Source organism: Corylus avellana, chromosome ca7 (genome assembly GCF_901000735.1).
Source record: "Corylus avellana chromosome ca7, CavTom2PMs-1.0".
NCBI lineage: Eukaryota > Viridiplantae > Streptophyta > Magnoliopsida > Fagales > Betulaceae > Corylus > Corylus avellana.
Window position 1 is genome coordinate 8,459,009 of NC_081547.1, and position 17,580 is coordinate 8,476,588.

Here is a 17,580-nt window from a genome sequence, read left to right on the forward strand (position 1 = left end):
AGTCCTAGAGATTGACTTCTGACTTTGCTGAAGTTATGATTTATAACCCGGAAAAATACACTTTATCTTCTGACTTTTGACATCAAATGTTGAAAAAGTGACATTTAACTCGCCAAAAGTCTACTTATAACAAGGTCAGGTCTTAAAAGGTGAAGTGCGCATGACGCACTCAAACCAAAATCACGAAAAAAGATGACAAAGAGTGTAACTTGTCACATTTAAATACTTTGAGTTAGTCAAAAACGTGAAAAAGTTGATGATATACTTCAAGAAGTGACGTGGATTTTCCCCTTTATAATTTATAATTTAGCTTAGAAGCAATTTGACAAAGCTAGGTCAATGATCTAATATTGCTACTCATCTTTTGATATCCGAGCCTATGCTTGACTTTTGCAGATCACAATATAGGAAAATTTATGGGTGTCTTGAGCACAATTCTGAATTTGTTAACCATTTTTGAATTATTTTAATCTGAACTGAGATTACTTCTTACGTCTGGAGTAGTACTTTGAATCCCATTGGTCTGCATCTAGAAAAACGTAAAAAAAATTGACCAAACTGGATTCCATTATAAGCTTCACATAAATAATTAGCTATCTAAAATATGGAGCTATTAAAGGAAAAAAAAAAAAAAAAAAAAATCAAATTTCGCAGTATTTGAGCTAAACATGACCTCAATAAATATTTAAAAGATATTCTGGGGCAGTTTTAATTTGCTGCATATATATATATATATGATCATCCTCTGTTATTAAGAACAAAAATGAATAATGAGACATTCTTTTTGTTTTTTTTTTTTTACTTTTTTCTTTGTCAATTTTCCTCAAATCCTTACTGAGAAAGATTTTGGCAGACACAAATTTTACATCCGAGAGGGCAAGTAGTGTCCACATCAATATCCCATATTATGGAAATACATTTTTCATATCATCGTTTCATATTCTGTTTTTGGGGTTTTTTTTTTTAATTTATTGAAATATTTTTGTCTTACTAAAAAAAAAAAATTAGGGGCCAATTTTGTCTTTTTCCTGGCCTTGTGGGACATTGTCAATTGTTTGGTAATTTATAAGTGACATTGTCGCAATTAAAAATTTGGAGGAGGATATTGTCAATTAGATGGTAGTTTGGAATTAGGATCCTCTCAAGTTTATTTGAACTGGATAATATCCGGTTAATTATAGTAGATGACTATTTTTGTCATCTCAAAAAGTAATAATACAAAAATACTCATCCACTATATTATATTTGAACTGGAGAGGATCTTGTTCCTGTAGTTTGAAAGGTGTATGTAGACTTTTCTCTTAAATTTATCTCTTTCTTAAGGTTTTTGAATAATTAGTTATTTAATATGGTTTTTGAACTCCGTTTAGTCAATTCAAGTTAAATATTTCACACTTATTGAAAAGAAATAGAATTAAAATTGCAAACAAAATACAGCTACAGCTTTATTTGATACATGATCACTAGCATTAAACCAACAAAAAAAAAAGAACAACAAAAAGGAAAGATTCAACTACCACTCGAAAAGTAACCTGATATACTCTCAACAACTAGCTGTATATATAATATAACAGATAGGTAAGCAATCTGATGCATATCTTGACTCGTCAAGCTTCAAATCCCCTCAGTTTCACCATTTTAGCTTGGCAGGGAAGTACTGCAACAACGTACAACAACATAGTTCATGTTAACAACAAATAATTAACCAAATAATGTAGCAGATAAAAGGGAAGAATCATCACCTTTTCAATGAGGGAAATATAGTATGGTTTAACCTTTTCCACATCAATTAGAACTTTGCTCTTGCTGTAAAGATCATACTTGCTACATAAAAAAAAAAAAATAAAAAATAAAAAATTAAAATTAAAATTAAAATTAAAATAAAAATTAAATAATAATAATAATAAAACATCCATAATCAAGAGAGAAGCATGCATGTTAATTATCTTACTTGAAAATTTCAAGCCATTTCAGATTCTCAACATCCTCCTCATTCATTAAGTGCTTGTATGCCCCTGATTTATGTAATGCTGCAATTAATACCAAATATTTGCATTAGAGAATTAACTGATTTAATTAACTTATAGATATTAATTATATATTTTCGTATTTAATTACGATAGAATGAGTGGTATCTGATAATGAAAAGACCCGCTAAAGGTAGAGTGGTTTTATTCTCCTTTGCCACCTGAAAAACATGCCTAGCTAATTAAGTTGTAGATTATCATGCATATAACTGCAATTAATTAAGGACTAAAACATTAATTTAATGTATATTAATGTCGTGGAATTTAAATTGTTTGTTTTGGCTTAGAAAGATGTACCAAATACATGTAGTCGTCGTGTCCCCAAGACATCATTACATTGTTAAGTCTGCATCTGTCGGAGTAGTAAACTCCATATTTAGTATTGTAAGCAGAATCGTTAGCGTCGGGATTTTCCTTGAAATACTGTATGTGGTCAAGATCGAGTTCAATATTAGCTTCGATTAATTTCATTGACCAAAAATTATTAGAAAAAAAAATTAAAATTAGAAATTAAGTAAATGCCTTGTATTAATTAATCATGCATGCTTGTCTCTCCTAGCTAGAGTGTGAAATTTGTGGAACAAATTAATTACCTTGTGATGGACAATATATTCGTCAAAAGCACACCCAACTGGGTACGTGTCACCTGTATTAATTATATATGGGTTCATGATTCAATGAAATGAAATTGGGGGAAGTTATATAATATTTATTTTCTTTATATTAAGTGAAACGAAATATATACTCACCGACAACAGCCCATTGTGGAAGTCCACCAAAGCTAGGAAGAAGAAGCACCTTCCAAGATCTAAAGCAAAATATTGTGACAAAATTAGGTAAGAGCTCCTCCTAGAACCTATAATTTTTTAAAGAATAATACTATTTACTTCACTCGTACATGATTGTCAAACAATTAAGACGATGTGAAACAGTTTACTAAATGGCATTAATAAACTTCTTATCAATTACTTAAAAAAATAAAAGGGAAAACCTTTACAAAACTCCCTATGAACTTTTACGCATTTTGAAAGTATTTTCTCAAAGTTCAAAACTTTCGATTAATGGTATTAAACTTTTAAATTTATTTTAATTATCTTATTCTGTTACAAATTTTTTGTTAAATCTTGCCAAAATTGCTAAAATGCCCATTTTTTTATTATTATAAATAAAATAAAATAAAAAATTGTAAAGATTCAGGCTTTACTTTTGCAATATTTTTACAACATCTTTGCAATATTTTTAATTACAAGGGTATTTTGGGCATTTTGAAAACAATTAACGGAAAATTCTAATTAAAGGAAATAATTAAAAGAAATTAAAAGTTCTAAACTCTTAATTGAGATTTTTTAAACTTTGAACAGTAATATAAAAACGCGTGGAAGTTCATTTGGATTTTCTGAAATAAAAAAAATAAACAAATAAAAAAAATACCATGAATAAGGCCAGTGAGGTGCAGCCAATCCTCATTGGGATAGTCCTTTCTAATGGCTTCAGCAGTTTGTAACAAATGCTCGATTTGGGCTCGTCCAAGTCCGGATCGGACTCGTCAACAACTTCATTCAGAAGTTCACAACATTCCCATATGCTCATCTCCATCCTCTCCAATTTTCCATACTCTTCTCTCATCTTCTTCACCTGCATTTTATTATTAACAGAAAATATATTTATCTATTTAGTTAAAATTGTAAAATATAGATTTTTTTTTGGGGGGGGATTGGCTGAATAGATAAGATGAATATTCCATTTCCTTACAAAGCCATAAGTCTGGTTAATGTGATTGATCCGGTAGAAGTTTTCCACGCCTTGTTGGATGTCACTCTCAGCATCGTAATCCCTGTTTTGAATTTTTCGTACAAGTTTATCAACAAAAATAAAATTAAAAATTAAAAAATTAAAAAAATTAAATTAAATACCTAATGTTAGGTGGGCTACTGGGCCCATTTCTAGGGTAACAATAACTTAATGACAATTTGTGTTAAGGTATCCGAGTTCTGATTGTATCAAATCATAAGTATATAATCATTTTTGGATTGTTAATTTCGTGTGTTCGTGAGTTATATAAATATTCGTCAACCATAAATATCGCATGTTGAATTTGGGTCTTGTTTAAATACTAATTTAATTAAACGAATCAGACCTCTCAATCCTAAAGTACTAATTTATGTTGACCGTGTTTGCAATAACAAGGATTGAAACTTGAAACTAGGCCACTTATATATGCTCCATCAAGAAGTCTCATGGGCCGAACTAGATATAGGAATGACAGATCCAATAGAGTATTTTGGTCTTGCCTTGACAAATATCAACAACAATAATGATATAATACTAATTAATATTTGGTGATCCCTTGGGAAAAACTTTTTGATCTCACGTACGGACCAATCATTTGTGCCATTTACTATCATAACACTTTAGCTTTAGCAAATATCAACATCTTCTCTCCAATCTGACAAGAAAATATCAACCTTTTTATGAAACTCCAATCTCATGAACAGATCGCGATAAATCTTTTCCTTTGGTTTGTAAAATGCAGGAAAAAAAAAAATCTACTAAATATAAAAATTTTAGGGACCGTTGGATATTTTGATGCAACCCCCAAATTTGCAGATCAAAGCTGATCCACCGCATATATTATTCATATTCAGTGCTTAAAATTACATCTCGTAGGATATTATCCACCGCATATATTACATCTCTTATTCATATTGCAATTTTTTTTTTGGGATTTTTTTCGGTTTTAATTAAATAATAAAATTACGCAAAAGGAGCAGACCTAAAGGTTTGAACGAATGAGTTGATCTGTGGCACAACAAATCCACCATCCAACACCAATTCCTTCTCATCAACAGGGACCTTGTTTTCCTCCGCTTCAACGCCTGTGATTTAACCCAATATATATATATATAAAGTCTACTACCAGGATTCAAGGGAGAAATGTTAGGTTTCATTATCCTAACTATATTTTTTTAAATAAATTTAAATTTATTATTAGATTTGTAGACTTACATATGAGTCTTACATATTTGAACCAAAAAAATATGCATGAAAATAATTGATAAATAGTTAGGAAAATGAGGCTAAACGTTTCTCGGGCCGACGGGGACAGGCACTCTTTACACGATTGGTCATGCCCATTTGACAAATTCAAATGCTGAATAGTCTGCTGCGTAGAAAAAGGGGCACTGGATATGTGCCTTCTACCGTGACAAGTACTCGCAAACGTTGGCTCAATTAATTGTTGCCCAACTGCTCTTCAATAATGGCGCCTGATGGTGTGGCCCTCTAACATTCAAGGATGATGGAGCATATTACTTACCAAATTTAGTGATGAGGTGACAGTGCGATAGAATGTATTTTATGGGTTGTAATTTCGAATATTATAAAATATTATAATTTTTTTTATTGGATACTACTTAATTTTTAAATGAGATGATTAAAATTTTGATCTAACGAATGGAATTAAAGGGGACCATAAATTCGTGTTGCAAAAATATTAAAACATAATATCGAAAGAGGAATTGTTATCATGAATGGGTGACTCTCCACAGTTTTAGTGAAGCGACAACAGAACATCACTCTCACCTCTTTTTTCTTTGCGGGAACATGTGATAAAAAAATTAGAGCACATCTGTAACGCTATACTGTTGAGTTGAATAGACAACCGGACATTACAATAACTCTTTTTTGTTTGGTAGGAAGATGAAATTACTCTTCAGGCTTATCCCCAAAACAAGTGAATGCAAACATTGCTTTTCAAGAGTCAACCGTGAAGTCAATTATACCCTTCCAAACAAGTTGACGATAGCCTCTTGGCATATAGTGGCTAAAATATCAACCCTTTAATGGTAAGATTGATGGAAGATGATGTAGCGGAACGCCAAGTAACAATAATCAGAAGCATCTGTATTTTTTGACTAAAAGATAAAATAATAATAAAAAAAAAAAGATAAAATTTCACAAAGTATTTGAGAGAAATTTTTTAACTTGATAATAATAATTCAATTGAGCGAGTAATTTTACAACACAAATTAGTTTATTTATAAAAGATAAATACTTGCAATAAAGTAAATATACTTTTAAAATAGGGATAAATATAAAATTGGTCTATGTGGTTGGCCGAAATTACAAATTATTCCCTGTAGTATAACAAATAATTTATAGGTCCTTGTAGTTGGCCTAAATTATAAATCACTCCATGTAGTATAAAAAATAATTTATAAGTCCTCAGTGTATAGGCTAAAATAACAGTTTACTAACCAAAATCAATTTTTGTTAAATAATTTAATAGAATCCGTTATTTTATCACATCATACTGCTATAGCAAAATTAATATAATCTCTTATATTCTCAAAATTAACCCTCACCCATTTTCATCTTCCTCACCATGATTTGAGAGCATTTTGAGAGAATTTGATAATCGCTTTTTGTGAAACGGCTGACGAAGATGAAAATGAAGATGAAGATGAAGATGAGGGATGGTTATGTACGAGGTAAAATTTTGGAGATATAAGATATTAGGTTAATTTACTATAACGTACTGTATGATGTGGAGTGATGGCTGATGTATAATCTTAGCTAGCGTTGTAAAAGAGATATGCTAGAATCTAAAAAAAACTCCAAATTTTGCCCATAAAAGTCCATGTGGCAAGATGCAACATCATCTTATTTTTGTTTTGTCCTTCTTCATACACAAAAAAAAAAAAAAAAAAAAATGATGTGGCATTTTAATTTGCCATGTGGACTTTTATGGGCAAAATCTGAAGTTTTTATTAGATTGAAACATTTCTCCGTCGTAAAATGATGGAAAAATCCTAATTGTCTTTTTTGAAAGTTAAAAATTAATAATAACATGTGCCTCGTTTTTATTGGGTATGACGTGCCAAATTGATAGATTTTGCTAAGTTACTTATCGAAAATTCATTTCAAAGAGTAAACTATTATTTTGGCATACCTTGAGGACCTATAAATAATTTTTCAGATTGAATGATTTGTAATTTAGGTGAACTAAGAGTACCTATAGATTATTTTTATATTACATAAAGTGATTTGTAATTTAGACCAATTATAAAGACCAATTTTACATTTATTGGAGAAACACGACAAGAACATACGAATTATGCAATTTGATGAGCTGTCAGTTGGCAAGAGAATACTTGTACTACGTGACATTAATTGACTTGCTCAGAGAGAAAAAAATAAAAAATAAAATTTGATTGTGTTGTTAAAAGTAATCTTTTGCAGTATAAAGCATACCCCGGCGGAAAACATGTTCCAAACAAGAAGATCGAGGAAGGTTCGATCATAGATGGTGATGAGGTTCAAACATTTCATCTTTGCATTGCTCGCTGGTTTGGCTCTTATACTTGCTGTTCATGCCCAGGATCAACCTGCAGGTATATATCATCATTCATCATCATCATCTTATTAATCTTTCAGTATATAACTTTTGTTTTGATTATTATTCTTTTCTTATCTGTGGTCCCAGGCTTCATAAGCATAGCTTGTGGGTTACTAGCGAATCCTAGCGTTACGGATGAGCACACAGGCTTAAATTACATTTCAGATGCAACCTTCATAGACACAGGTACAAGTCAGAGCATATCATCTGGATTCAGAGGTGACAATCCACCATTCTTATGGAATCTCAGAAGCTTTCCTCAAGGAAACCGCAACTGTTACAGCATCAACGTCACTGCAGGCACTAAATACTTGATCCGAGCAACCTTCGTGTATGGGAATTATGATGGAAAAGATAATTTCCCACAATTTGATCTGCATCTTGGACAAAATATGTGGGACACGATCCAAGTGGAGAATTCATCGTCTGGTTTCAACAAGGAGCTCATACATGTTCCGTCTCGAAACTATATACATGTGTGTCTCATAGACACGGGCTTCGGGACGCCATTTATATCAGCAATAGAGTTAAGGCCATTGATAAATACCTCCTATGTCACCAAATCTGGATCATTGGCACTTGTTGATCGCTGGGATGTTGTTGGATCAAAAAGCGATCTGAGATACTGGTGAGTCATTTTATATGATAGCAAGTCATTTGCATTACTGAAAACAATAAAATTATTTTTATTTCAGTACTGGCTTTGAATTAAGTTATTCATCAAAAAAAAAAAAAAAAAAAAAAGTGCTGTGAGCCACTAGCTGAGTCAACTTAAAGGTCTAATTTTCCTCCTGTCTTATTTAGGTATCCAGATGATGTTCATGATCGCCGTTGGGATCCCTATAACGAAGTTGGGTGGACAAATTTAAGTACCCCGCTTATCATTGACTCCCAAATTCACAAGGATTATCAACCACCATCTATTGTCATGAGAACTGCCGCCACACCTGTAGATGATAGCGCTCCCTTAGAGTTCAACTGGGACTCAGATAATGCGACATCTTCCGAATATTATGTTTACATACACTTTGCTGAAGTCGTAAAGCTGAAAGCCAACCAGTCCAGATCATTCAACATTACCCTCAACGGGAAGTACTGGGATGGACCCATTGCTCCTCCTTACTTATCCTCAAGCACTGTGTCTAGCACATCGCCCATAAGTGGAGAAGCAAAATATGATTTTTCTTTCATCAAAACTCAAAATTCAACACTACCACCCATCCTCAACGCGATTGAGATATATTCCGTGAAATATTTCTTGCAATCAGAAACAGAACAAGGAGATGGTATGTTCTTCCACACACACACACACACACAGATATATATATATATATTCTAGTTCGCATATATTTGACAAACTGAGATGCATGTGAAATTTTAGTTGATGCCATGGAAAAAATCAAGTCAACATATGCAATGAAGAGAAATTGGCAAGGAGATCCGTGTGCCCCTAAAGCATACTCCTGGGAAGGTCTAAATTGTAGCTACAATGGTTATAGTCCACCTAGAATCACATCCTTGTAAGTCTTCGTATAATTTTTATGACTTTCCAACTTATTGACTCTTAATTTAAGTTATTGTGAAACTTAAATACCTCAGGAATTTGTCCTCAAGTGGACTAATTGGACAGATATCTGCCGACATATCAAAGCTCGTAATGTTACAATATTTGTAAGTGTCCACAATTTACATGATTAGATAATCTAGAAACATGAGGATAATTGCCAAAGTACATATTTTCTACCTCAACAAATATTAAATATAACTAATTTGCTCATTTCAGGGATCTTTCTAACAATAGCTTAACAGGATCAGTGCCTGATTTCTTGTCTCAATTACGATACTTGATTGTCTTGTAAGTTACTTTTTATGTGAAGAATGATGCTACAAATTTCATCATTAGAGAAGTAGGTGGGAAAAAAAAAATTAATCATTCTACCTTTCGATGCAGAAACTTAGAACGAAACCAGTTGTCTGGTCCAATTCCAGCTGAACTAATTGCAAGATCATTAAGGTATGATTTTTGTCAAAAACAATAAAAACCTTACTATTACAATTTTGGGGAAAGTACAATTACTCCCCCTGTAATTATTATCATATTTGCAAGGTCCTCTAATGTTTGAATTTTGCAATTTCCATCTTCCCCAATCAAGCATTAGGATTGCGATGTCCCTTTCACACCCAAAATGATAAAAATACTGCAGGATAAAAAGAAAAAGAAAGAAAAAAAAAAAAGGAAAAAAAAAAACTAAATTTTTTTCTTTTAATTTTGGTTTTTCTTATTTTTCTTATATATATATATTTTTAATTTTAGGGTATTTTGTCATGTTGGGATGGAAAGGGGGCATTTCAACTTTAATGATAGATTGGGGGATATCACAAAAATGGAAACATTTGATAGAACATTGCAATTAATAGAGCACTAGTAGTTAGAGGGGGCCGGTAAATATAATATTCCATATAAATTTGCTTTAACTGCAAATTGCAAAATTTTCATGAATTTCAATTGTAGGGTTTTTGATAATGCCACCAACAGTACTATCATTCCAAGTGGGGGTGACAATATCAATTCAAAGCCATGTGGATCTGGTTCGTGCAAAAAGAAGGACAGCATTGTTGTTCCAATAGTAGTATCACTTGGTGTATTGTTGAACGTCGCATTAATTGTTATTGCTACCTTGTTACTTAGAAGAAAACGACAAGACAAGACTAAAGGTGAAAATTTTAACTATATGATTCATATTGACATTAACAAAGACAAATTCTCCTTATATACTTACTGATCATTTTAGCATTAGCATTTGCAATGGTAGATACTAAATCCAATATTCAGAAGGCATCGTTGGAGTCAATACAACGACAATTTACATATTCTGAACTCCGAAATATTACCAACAACTTTGAGAGGATTGTTGGCAAAGGTGGATTTGGAACAGTTTACCATGGCAACATAGGTAACACTCAAGTAGCAGTGAAGATGATATCTCCATCATCAACTCAAGGATTTCAGCAATTTCAATCAGAAGTACGTAACTGTGACTCATAAAATTAAAGCTCATTTATATATATAGTCTTACATTGATTCTAAAATTAATGGGATACTTTGTAATTACAGGTTAAACTTCTTATGAGGGTTCATCATAAAAACTTAACTACTCTTGTCGGATATTACTATGAGGAAAATAACATGGGGCTCATTTATGAGTACATGGTCAACGGAGACTTAAAAGCACATCTTTCAGGTTTGAAATAATAAGTAAAAGTACTTCATATTTCAGCTTATTAAATCTTATCCTCCTGGGAGAAGAATTTTTTTCTAATTTTAGAATTAGAAAAATAAATTCCTTTTAAATTTTTTCTTATTCATTAGTACTATATATTCGGTGTTAATTTACTTTGAATAACAAAGTATACCAAGGTTTAGGCATTTTATTAATGGATGCAGGTGAGAACGCAAACATATTGAATTGGGAACACAGACTTCAAATAGCGATGGATGCCGCCCAAGGTTAGCAATGAGTTGATTTGCATAATTCTTCCTTTATAATGTCCTTTTTGTCGTTTTCTATAAATGTTGTGGTTATGAATCTGTAGGATTGGAGTATCTGCACAATGGTTGCAAGCCACCTATAATTCACAGAGATGTTAAACCCACAAACATCTTGTTAAATGAAAATTTTCATGCCAAACTAGCTGATTTTGGGCTATCCAAAACTTTTCCTACCGATAGTGGAACTCATATGTCAACTGTTGTTGCTGGCACCCCTGGATATTTGGACCCCGAGTAAGTATTTCTGTTATCATTTATGTTACTTACGATCATCTTCAACATTTATTTTCTTTGCCAATAAAAGAATGAAATTTATATTCCCCGAAGATATGATCCATTATGAAATGAAATTGAAATACAAATGATATGGGGGTAATAAAGATGAAATGTATTTGATATTGGGCATTAGACAATTAAAAACCTTATGATATTCGAAATCAATGGAGTTGCCAACCTTTTCAATAAACTCTTTGCTAAAAATATGAAAAATTAACATGCTTTGACTTGCAGATACTACATATCAAATTGGTTAACCAGCAGAAGTGATATTTATAGCTTTGGAGTCGTTCTTTTGGAGATAATCACAGGTCGACCTGCAATTGAAGGATCCCATGAAAAGACTCACATAAGTCAATGGGTGCGTTTCATGCTTGATAATGGGGATATAAAAAATATTGTTGATACAAGGTTGTGTAGAAATTTCAGTATCAACTCTGCTTGGAAAGTTGTCGAAATAGCAATGGCTTGTGTATCTCCAACTTTGGCTGAAAGGCCAACTATAAGTCAGGTAGTGGCCGAACTAAAAGAGTGTTTGGCAATTGAATTAGCTCGCACAGTGGAGGGCCATGAGGGCAAACCAACGAATTCAATTGAAAGTATGGACATGGATCTAACTACTGAAGTCATTCCTTTAGCGCGGTAAAACATTGTCGAGTCTTGAACTTTTTTACTTTCTGTAATTTTTTTTTTTAGTGCATACTATACTTCAAATGAATCATCTATGATGGTTCTATATATTGGATCCATAATTGTGATAGGTCCCATATTTTGATATTGGAATTGAAATAATCTCCATTTCGAGTAGGAGAGAGACCACATGCAAATTGACTTACAAAAATTATTAGACTTTTCAGCCGACACAAGGCTATCATTGACGTGCTATATATAAAAACAGAATCCGTATATCCATTGGATACATTGAGGACTAAAACCAAAATATTTAAGTGGTAGTCTAAAATGCCAATAAGTGTCCCTTTAATATTTAAATCAAATAAAGAAACAAATAAATAAATACAAATTAAATCATATTGAGGAATTTAGAACAAATAACAAAGTTAGTCTATCTAAGATTCTTTCTCAACGTCAAAAAGTCTCATATTTCATACAATCGTTTGAAAAAAAAAATGGATCTTTTCGTTATAGTTAAATTTCAAAGATATTTTCGACAAAACATCTTCGGAAAGAATTGTAGAAAATATTTTTATTTTGCTTTGGGTTTGGATTTTCTGGATCCTCACACGGAGAATTTTGCTCATGTAGGCCAATAAAAGAACTAAGAACCAATGCAAACCCAAAAGAAGTCCTATATTGCTTTCCCCATCTCCATCCAATGACAGCAACAAACACTAACTCTCTTTGAAACACCACAATGGCAATGTGCAAAGCTAAGAGAAATTTTGAACACGTCTCTCCACCAACTAGCAATCTGAAATTGTTTATGCAATCACTTTTTAATTTTGATCAGTTTAATTTTTTTATTAATCCAAATTTGCGATTTTATCATACAAACTTTTCATTTTCCACGCAATTTTGATCAATCTAAATTGAGTTTGATTTATACAAATATTCAACTATTGATTTTTCTTCATTTCAGCTCCAAACTTGTCTTGAACACAATACTCAATCTCGAGTAATTCTAGGTAGCCTACTTGTGTCTTACTAAGAATGATGTGGCTATTAAAATCACTCTTTGATCGAAATTTAATAATGGTTAATTACAAGCTTAATAGTGATTTTAATAGAACATCATTCTTAGTAGGGCACCTAGAATTAATTACTCCTCGATCTTACATCTAAAATTATTTTGCTACTGAATTAGGCAATTAAAAAATCTAACCAAACTCACCTTTTGGCAATTATATTAAACCACAAAACTAGAATAAATAAAGATACAATGAATTACAACATAAATTCTATTAAACCACTAAACTAGAATTCCTCTATTATTCATTGATATAGATCTTGTTTCCTAAAACACTCACAAAACATATAAATGTGGAATAAGGAAAAACAATGTAACATTAATATCACAAATTTGAACATAATATTAATCATTAAGAAATCACAAAGTCTATTTGATCACAAAATATCAACATAGATTAGACAAATATTACCAAAACCAACATCACTACTCCCCATGTCTTTAACCACTCCCAAAATATCTTCCCCTTTTTCTCACAAAATGACAAAGGGTTTCAAATGAAAGATTTAGTATAGTACTGTCTTGCAACAAGCAATTCAAACACACCAAATTATTCACGTATGTTCATTGGAATGAATATAGCTACGAAAAATAGTATGCTAATGAATATGATACATGTTATTCTTTTATCTGACATTTTTTTTTTTTTTTCAAATTTATTATTTGATCTATTCTGATGAGCTCCATTAGAAATTTGACAAATTAGTTATAAACATCAAAATCAACGGTTGTTGTTAAGACATTTGTTGTTAATAGAATCATGACTGATCTTTAGAAAGGGTGACAAAGGATAAAGACCTTAAAAAAAAAAAAAAAACGTACATTACTAGTGACATCTGCTTTATTAAGCGTAGTCCACAGCCGATTGACGTACATTAATTATATATATATAATATTGATCCAAGATTAGAAAGTCCATATTATAACATACTAAAACAGGTGGATTTAGTCTCAACGGAAGTGTAGAGATTCATTTTATTCATACAATAAATTAAGGTAGAATCAGAAAGTTTGAGTAGCTAGGCTCATGGAGACCCATTCTCAGACTTGGCGATAGGAGAAGGAGTAGCGCAACACTTGCAACAAGAGCCCAGTGGGGGAGGTGTGCAACATACACAAGTAGGGCAAATGGGTCCTGAAGCTGCAACACAAATTGTAAATAAAAGTTCAAATCTTGCCATATATATAAAAGCTGCTGAATTCATGGTAATGAATTTTTTCTTTTACCTCTTTGAGTCAAACGAGCTGCATCAGAGGTTACCATTGGAGATAAGATGATTGCAAATATGAAGAGCGTCACCAAAGTAGACCTCAAAGAGTTACCTACAGGAGCCATTGCTTAATGTAATAGATCTGCTGAGATGAATTACTCCCTTTGTTAATTAACATGGTTGGGTATGTTTATATATATGCTACTCGATCTGTGCCTTGAATCACAAGGCACTTGGTTACCCATTTGCTGCTTTGTTAATTTGAATACGAAGGCCGATTAATTCCTAGAGATTGACTTCTGACTTTGCTGAAGTTATGATTTATAGCCCGAAAAAATTCACTTTAATTACCTCATGACTTTTGGCATCAAATATTTAAAAAGTGACATTTAACTATTCAAAAGTCTAATTATAGCAAATGACATTTAACTCTTTAAAAGGTGAAGTATGGGACGCGCTCAAATCAAAAGGATGAAAAAAGATGACAAAGGGTATAACTTGCCAAATTTAAATACTTTGAGTTAGTCAAAAACACGAAAGAGTTGAGGATATACTTCAAGAGGTGAAGTGGATTTTCCCCTTTATAATTTAGCTTAAAAGCAATTTGACAAAGCTAGGTCAGTGATCTAATATTGCTACTCATCTTTTGATTATCCGAGCCTATGCTTGACTTTTGCAACTCACAGTATAGGAAAATTTATGGGTGTCTTGAGCACAATTCTGAATTCATTAACCCTTTCTGAATTATTTTAATCTGAACTGAGATTACTTCTTACGTACGTCTAGAGTAGTACTTTGAATCCCATTGGTCTGCATCTAGAAAAACGTTAAATTTTTTTTGACTAAATTCGATTCCATAAGCTTCACATAAATAATTAGCTATCTAAAATATGGAGCTATTTAAGGAAAAATAAAATAAAATTTCGCAGTATTTGAGCTAAACATGACGTCAATAAATATTTAAAAGATATTCTGGGGCAGTTTTAATTTGCTGCATATATCATCCGCTGTTATTAAGAACAAAAATGAAAAATGAGACATTTTTTTTGTTTATTTTTTTACTTTTTTCTTTGTCAATTTTCCTCAAATCCTTACCGAGAAAGATTTTGGCAGACACAAATTTTACATCCGAGATGGCAAGTAGTGTCCACATCTGTTAGTATTTTTGTTGGCTTAATTCGGTCAAAAAATGCAGAGGCTACTATTCACGGGCTCAAACACTGATATAGATTGCTTAGAATCCAATCTCCACCGTACACAATCAGGATTCATGTGTCATGAACATCCCTACAAAGTTTTAGCTCAATCAGACTACAAACTAATCTCGATCGGAGCTGTTGATCAAGTCCGGTCAGCATTTTCAGTATGCGATTTTTCCTCCTATACAGTGGGTGTCTAGACAGCCTAGTCGCCTGTCTAGGCTGTCTGGACACCAATTCCAGCAAGCCTATTTTTGCTTGCTCGCAAGGCCCTTGTCCGGATAGCAAGCTCCCTTGTCCAGACAGCCCGTAAGTTTTATGCCCAAAAAGTATTTTTAAGTGGGCCCAGGTCTAGGATGTTATATGTGATATAAATACAACTTTATAGAAAAGAGAGGTACGAATTTTAGAACCCTAGAATTCGTGAGAGGCTATATTTGAGTGTTCAATTGTAGTGAGCCTGATTATTCCTCATAGAGGATTTTGTGTTAGTTTCATTGTCCTTAATTGAAGTCAATCGAAAGGATCTGATAAAGGAGAATCACGTTGAAGAAGATTGTAAAAGAGGAGACGAGTTGGTGGCTTGTCGATCTTATAGAGTTAAGGGCTTGTATCGGTTTGTAAGTGTTTCTAGTGTCTGTAATCTCTAGATAATCTTTTGATAGTGATTTCCTAGGTTTGGGTGCCCCGGAGAAGTTTTACTTTTAGATTATTTTCTAAAAAGTTTCCTCTTCGTCACAAAAATCATTGTGTTTGATTTTACTTGTTTTTGGTGATTGTTTACTTGGATTTAAATATCCGTTAATTTCGCATAAACTGTGATATTGTGTGATATTTATCTGTTAAGCGTTTCTCAACATCAATATCCCATATTATGGAAATACATTTTTCATATCATCGTTTCATATTTTCAACCATAGTTAAACTATGGATGAATATATGAAACATTTGATTACTTAATGTTAGAATATAAACTAAATGATTAAATTTAGGGGAAACTCTATATACCCCATCAAATTACCATTTAACTGACAATATTCCCTCCAAACTTTCAATTAAGGGTGTGAATTTTTTTTTTTAAAAAAAAAAAAAAAAGAAAAAAAATTCTTTAAGAAAAAAATTAATTTTGTTTCTATTTTTGTTTTTGGTTTTTTTTTTTTTAATTTATTGAAATATTTTTGCCTTATTGAAAAAAAAAATTAGGGTCACTTTTGTCTTTTTGCTGACCTTGGGGGACATTGTCAATTGTTTTGTGATTTATGAGAGAAATTGTCGTAGTTGAAAGTTTTGAGGAAGACATTGTTAATTGGGTAGTAGTTTGGAATTAGGATCCTCACCAGTTAAAATCTGAATAATATCCAGTTAGTTATAATGGAGAGCTATTTTTGTCCCCTCAAAAAATGAAAAGACAAAAATACCCATCCACTATAACTAACTGGATATTATATTTGAACTGGAGATGATCTTGTTCCGGTAGTTTGAAGGGTGTATGTGGACTTTTCTCTTAAATTTATCTCTTTCTTTCAAGCTTTTGGAATAAGTAGTTATTTAATATGGTATTCAAGCTAGAAGTCCTTAGTTTGAACTCCGTTTCAGTCAATTTAAGTTAAAGATTTCAGGCTTATTGAAAAGAAATATAATTAAAATTGCAAACAAAATACAGCTACAGCATTATTTCATACATGATCACTAGCATTAAGCCAAAAATCAAAAAAAAAAAAAAAAAAAAAAAAAAAGAAAAAAGAAAAAAAAAAAAAGAAAAAAGAAAAGGAAAGATTCAACTACCACTCGAAAAGTAACCTGATATAATCTCAACAACTAGCTATATATATAATATAACAGATAGGTAAGCAATCTGATGCATATCTTGACTCGTCAAGCTTCAAATCCCCTCAGTTTCACCATTTTAGCTTGGCAGGGAAGTACTGCAACAACGTACAACAACATAGTTCATGTTAACAAACAATAATTAACCAAATAATGTAGCAGATAAGAGGGAAGAATCATCACCTTTTCAATGAGGGAAATATAGTATGGTTTAACCTTACTATTACAACTTTGCTCTTGCTGTAAAGATCATACTTGCTGCATAAAAAAAATATATATATATAAAAAAATAAATAATAATAATAATAATAATAATAATAATAATAATAAAACATCCATAATCAAGAGAGAAGCATGCATGTTAATTATCTTACTTGAAAATTTCAA

General features: G+C 31.9%; 1 protein-coding gene and 1 pseudogene across 2 annotated transcripts; one reads left to right on the top strand and one right to left on the bottom strand.

Annotated features, from left to right (window-relative positions):
* Positions 1-1,541: 1,541 nt before the first annotated feature.
* On the bottom strand, positions 1,542-4,975 carry LOC132187820 (inositol oxygenase 1-like; annotated as a pseudogene).
* Positions 4,976-7,276: 2,301 nt separating this feature from the next.
* LOC132186366 (probable LRR receptor-like protein kinase At1g51890) lies at positions 7,277-12,058 on the top strand. Of its 2 annotated transcripts, none has more exons than XM_059600301.1 (13): positions 7,277-7,420; positions 7,513-8,053; positions 8,230-8,711; positions 8,807-8,945; positions 9,025-9,096; positions 9,209-9,280; positions 9,377-9,439; positions 9,938-10,140; positions 10,224-10,450; positions 10,541-10,667; positions 10,871-10,933; positions 11,020-11,209; positions 11,486-12,058. In XM_059600301.1, exons 1-13 carry the CDS (start codon positions 7,333-7,335, stop codon positions 11,895-11,897), a joined length of 2,679 nt encoding a protein of 892 aa, XP_059456284.1. In that variant the 5' UTR covers positions 7,277-7,332; the 3' UTR covers positions 11,898-12,058. The 2 variants fall into 2 exon arrangements, with proteins under 2 accessions (XP_059456284.1, XP_059456285.1); XM_059600302.1 differs by having other exon boundaries at positions 10,239-10,450.
* Positions 12,059-17,580: the final 5,522 nt, after the last annotated feature.

What these genes read in the sequence shown, in the direction of transcription:
- LOC132186366 (XM_059600301.1), top strand. Translation starts at nt 7,333, where the DNA reads ATGGTGATGAGGTTCAAACATTTCATCTTTGCATTGCTCGCTGGTTTG. An exon ending in AAAAGCGATCTGAGATACTG is followed by an intron (nt 8,054 to 8,229) that starts GTGAGTCATTTT and finishes TGTCTTATTTAG; the next exon opens with GTATCCAGATGATGTTCATG. An exon ending in TTCAGCAATTTCAATCAGAA is followed by an intron (nt 10,451 to 10,540) that starts GTACGTAACTGT and finishes TTGTAATTACAG; the next exon opens with GTTAAACTTCTTATGAGGGT.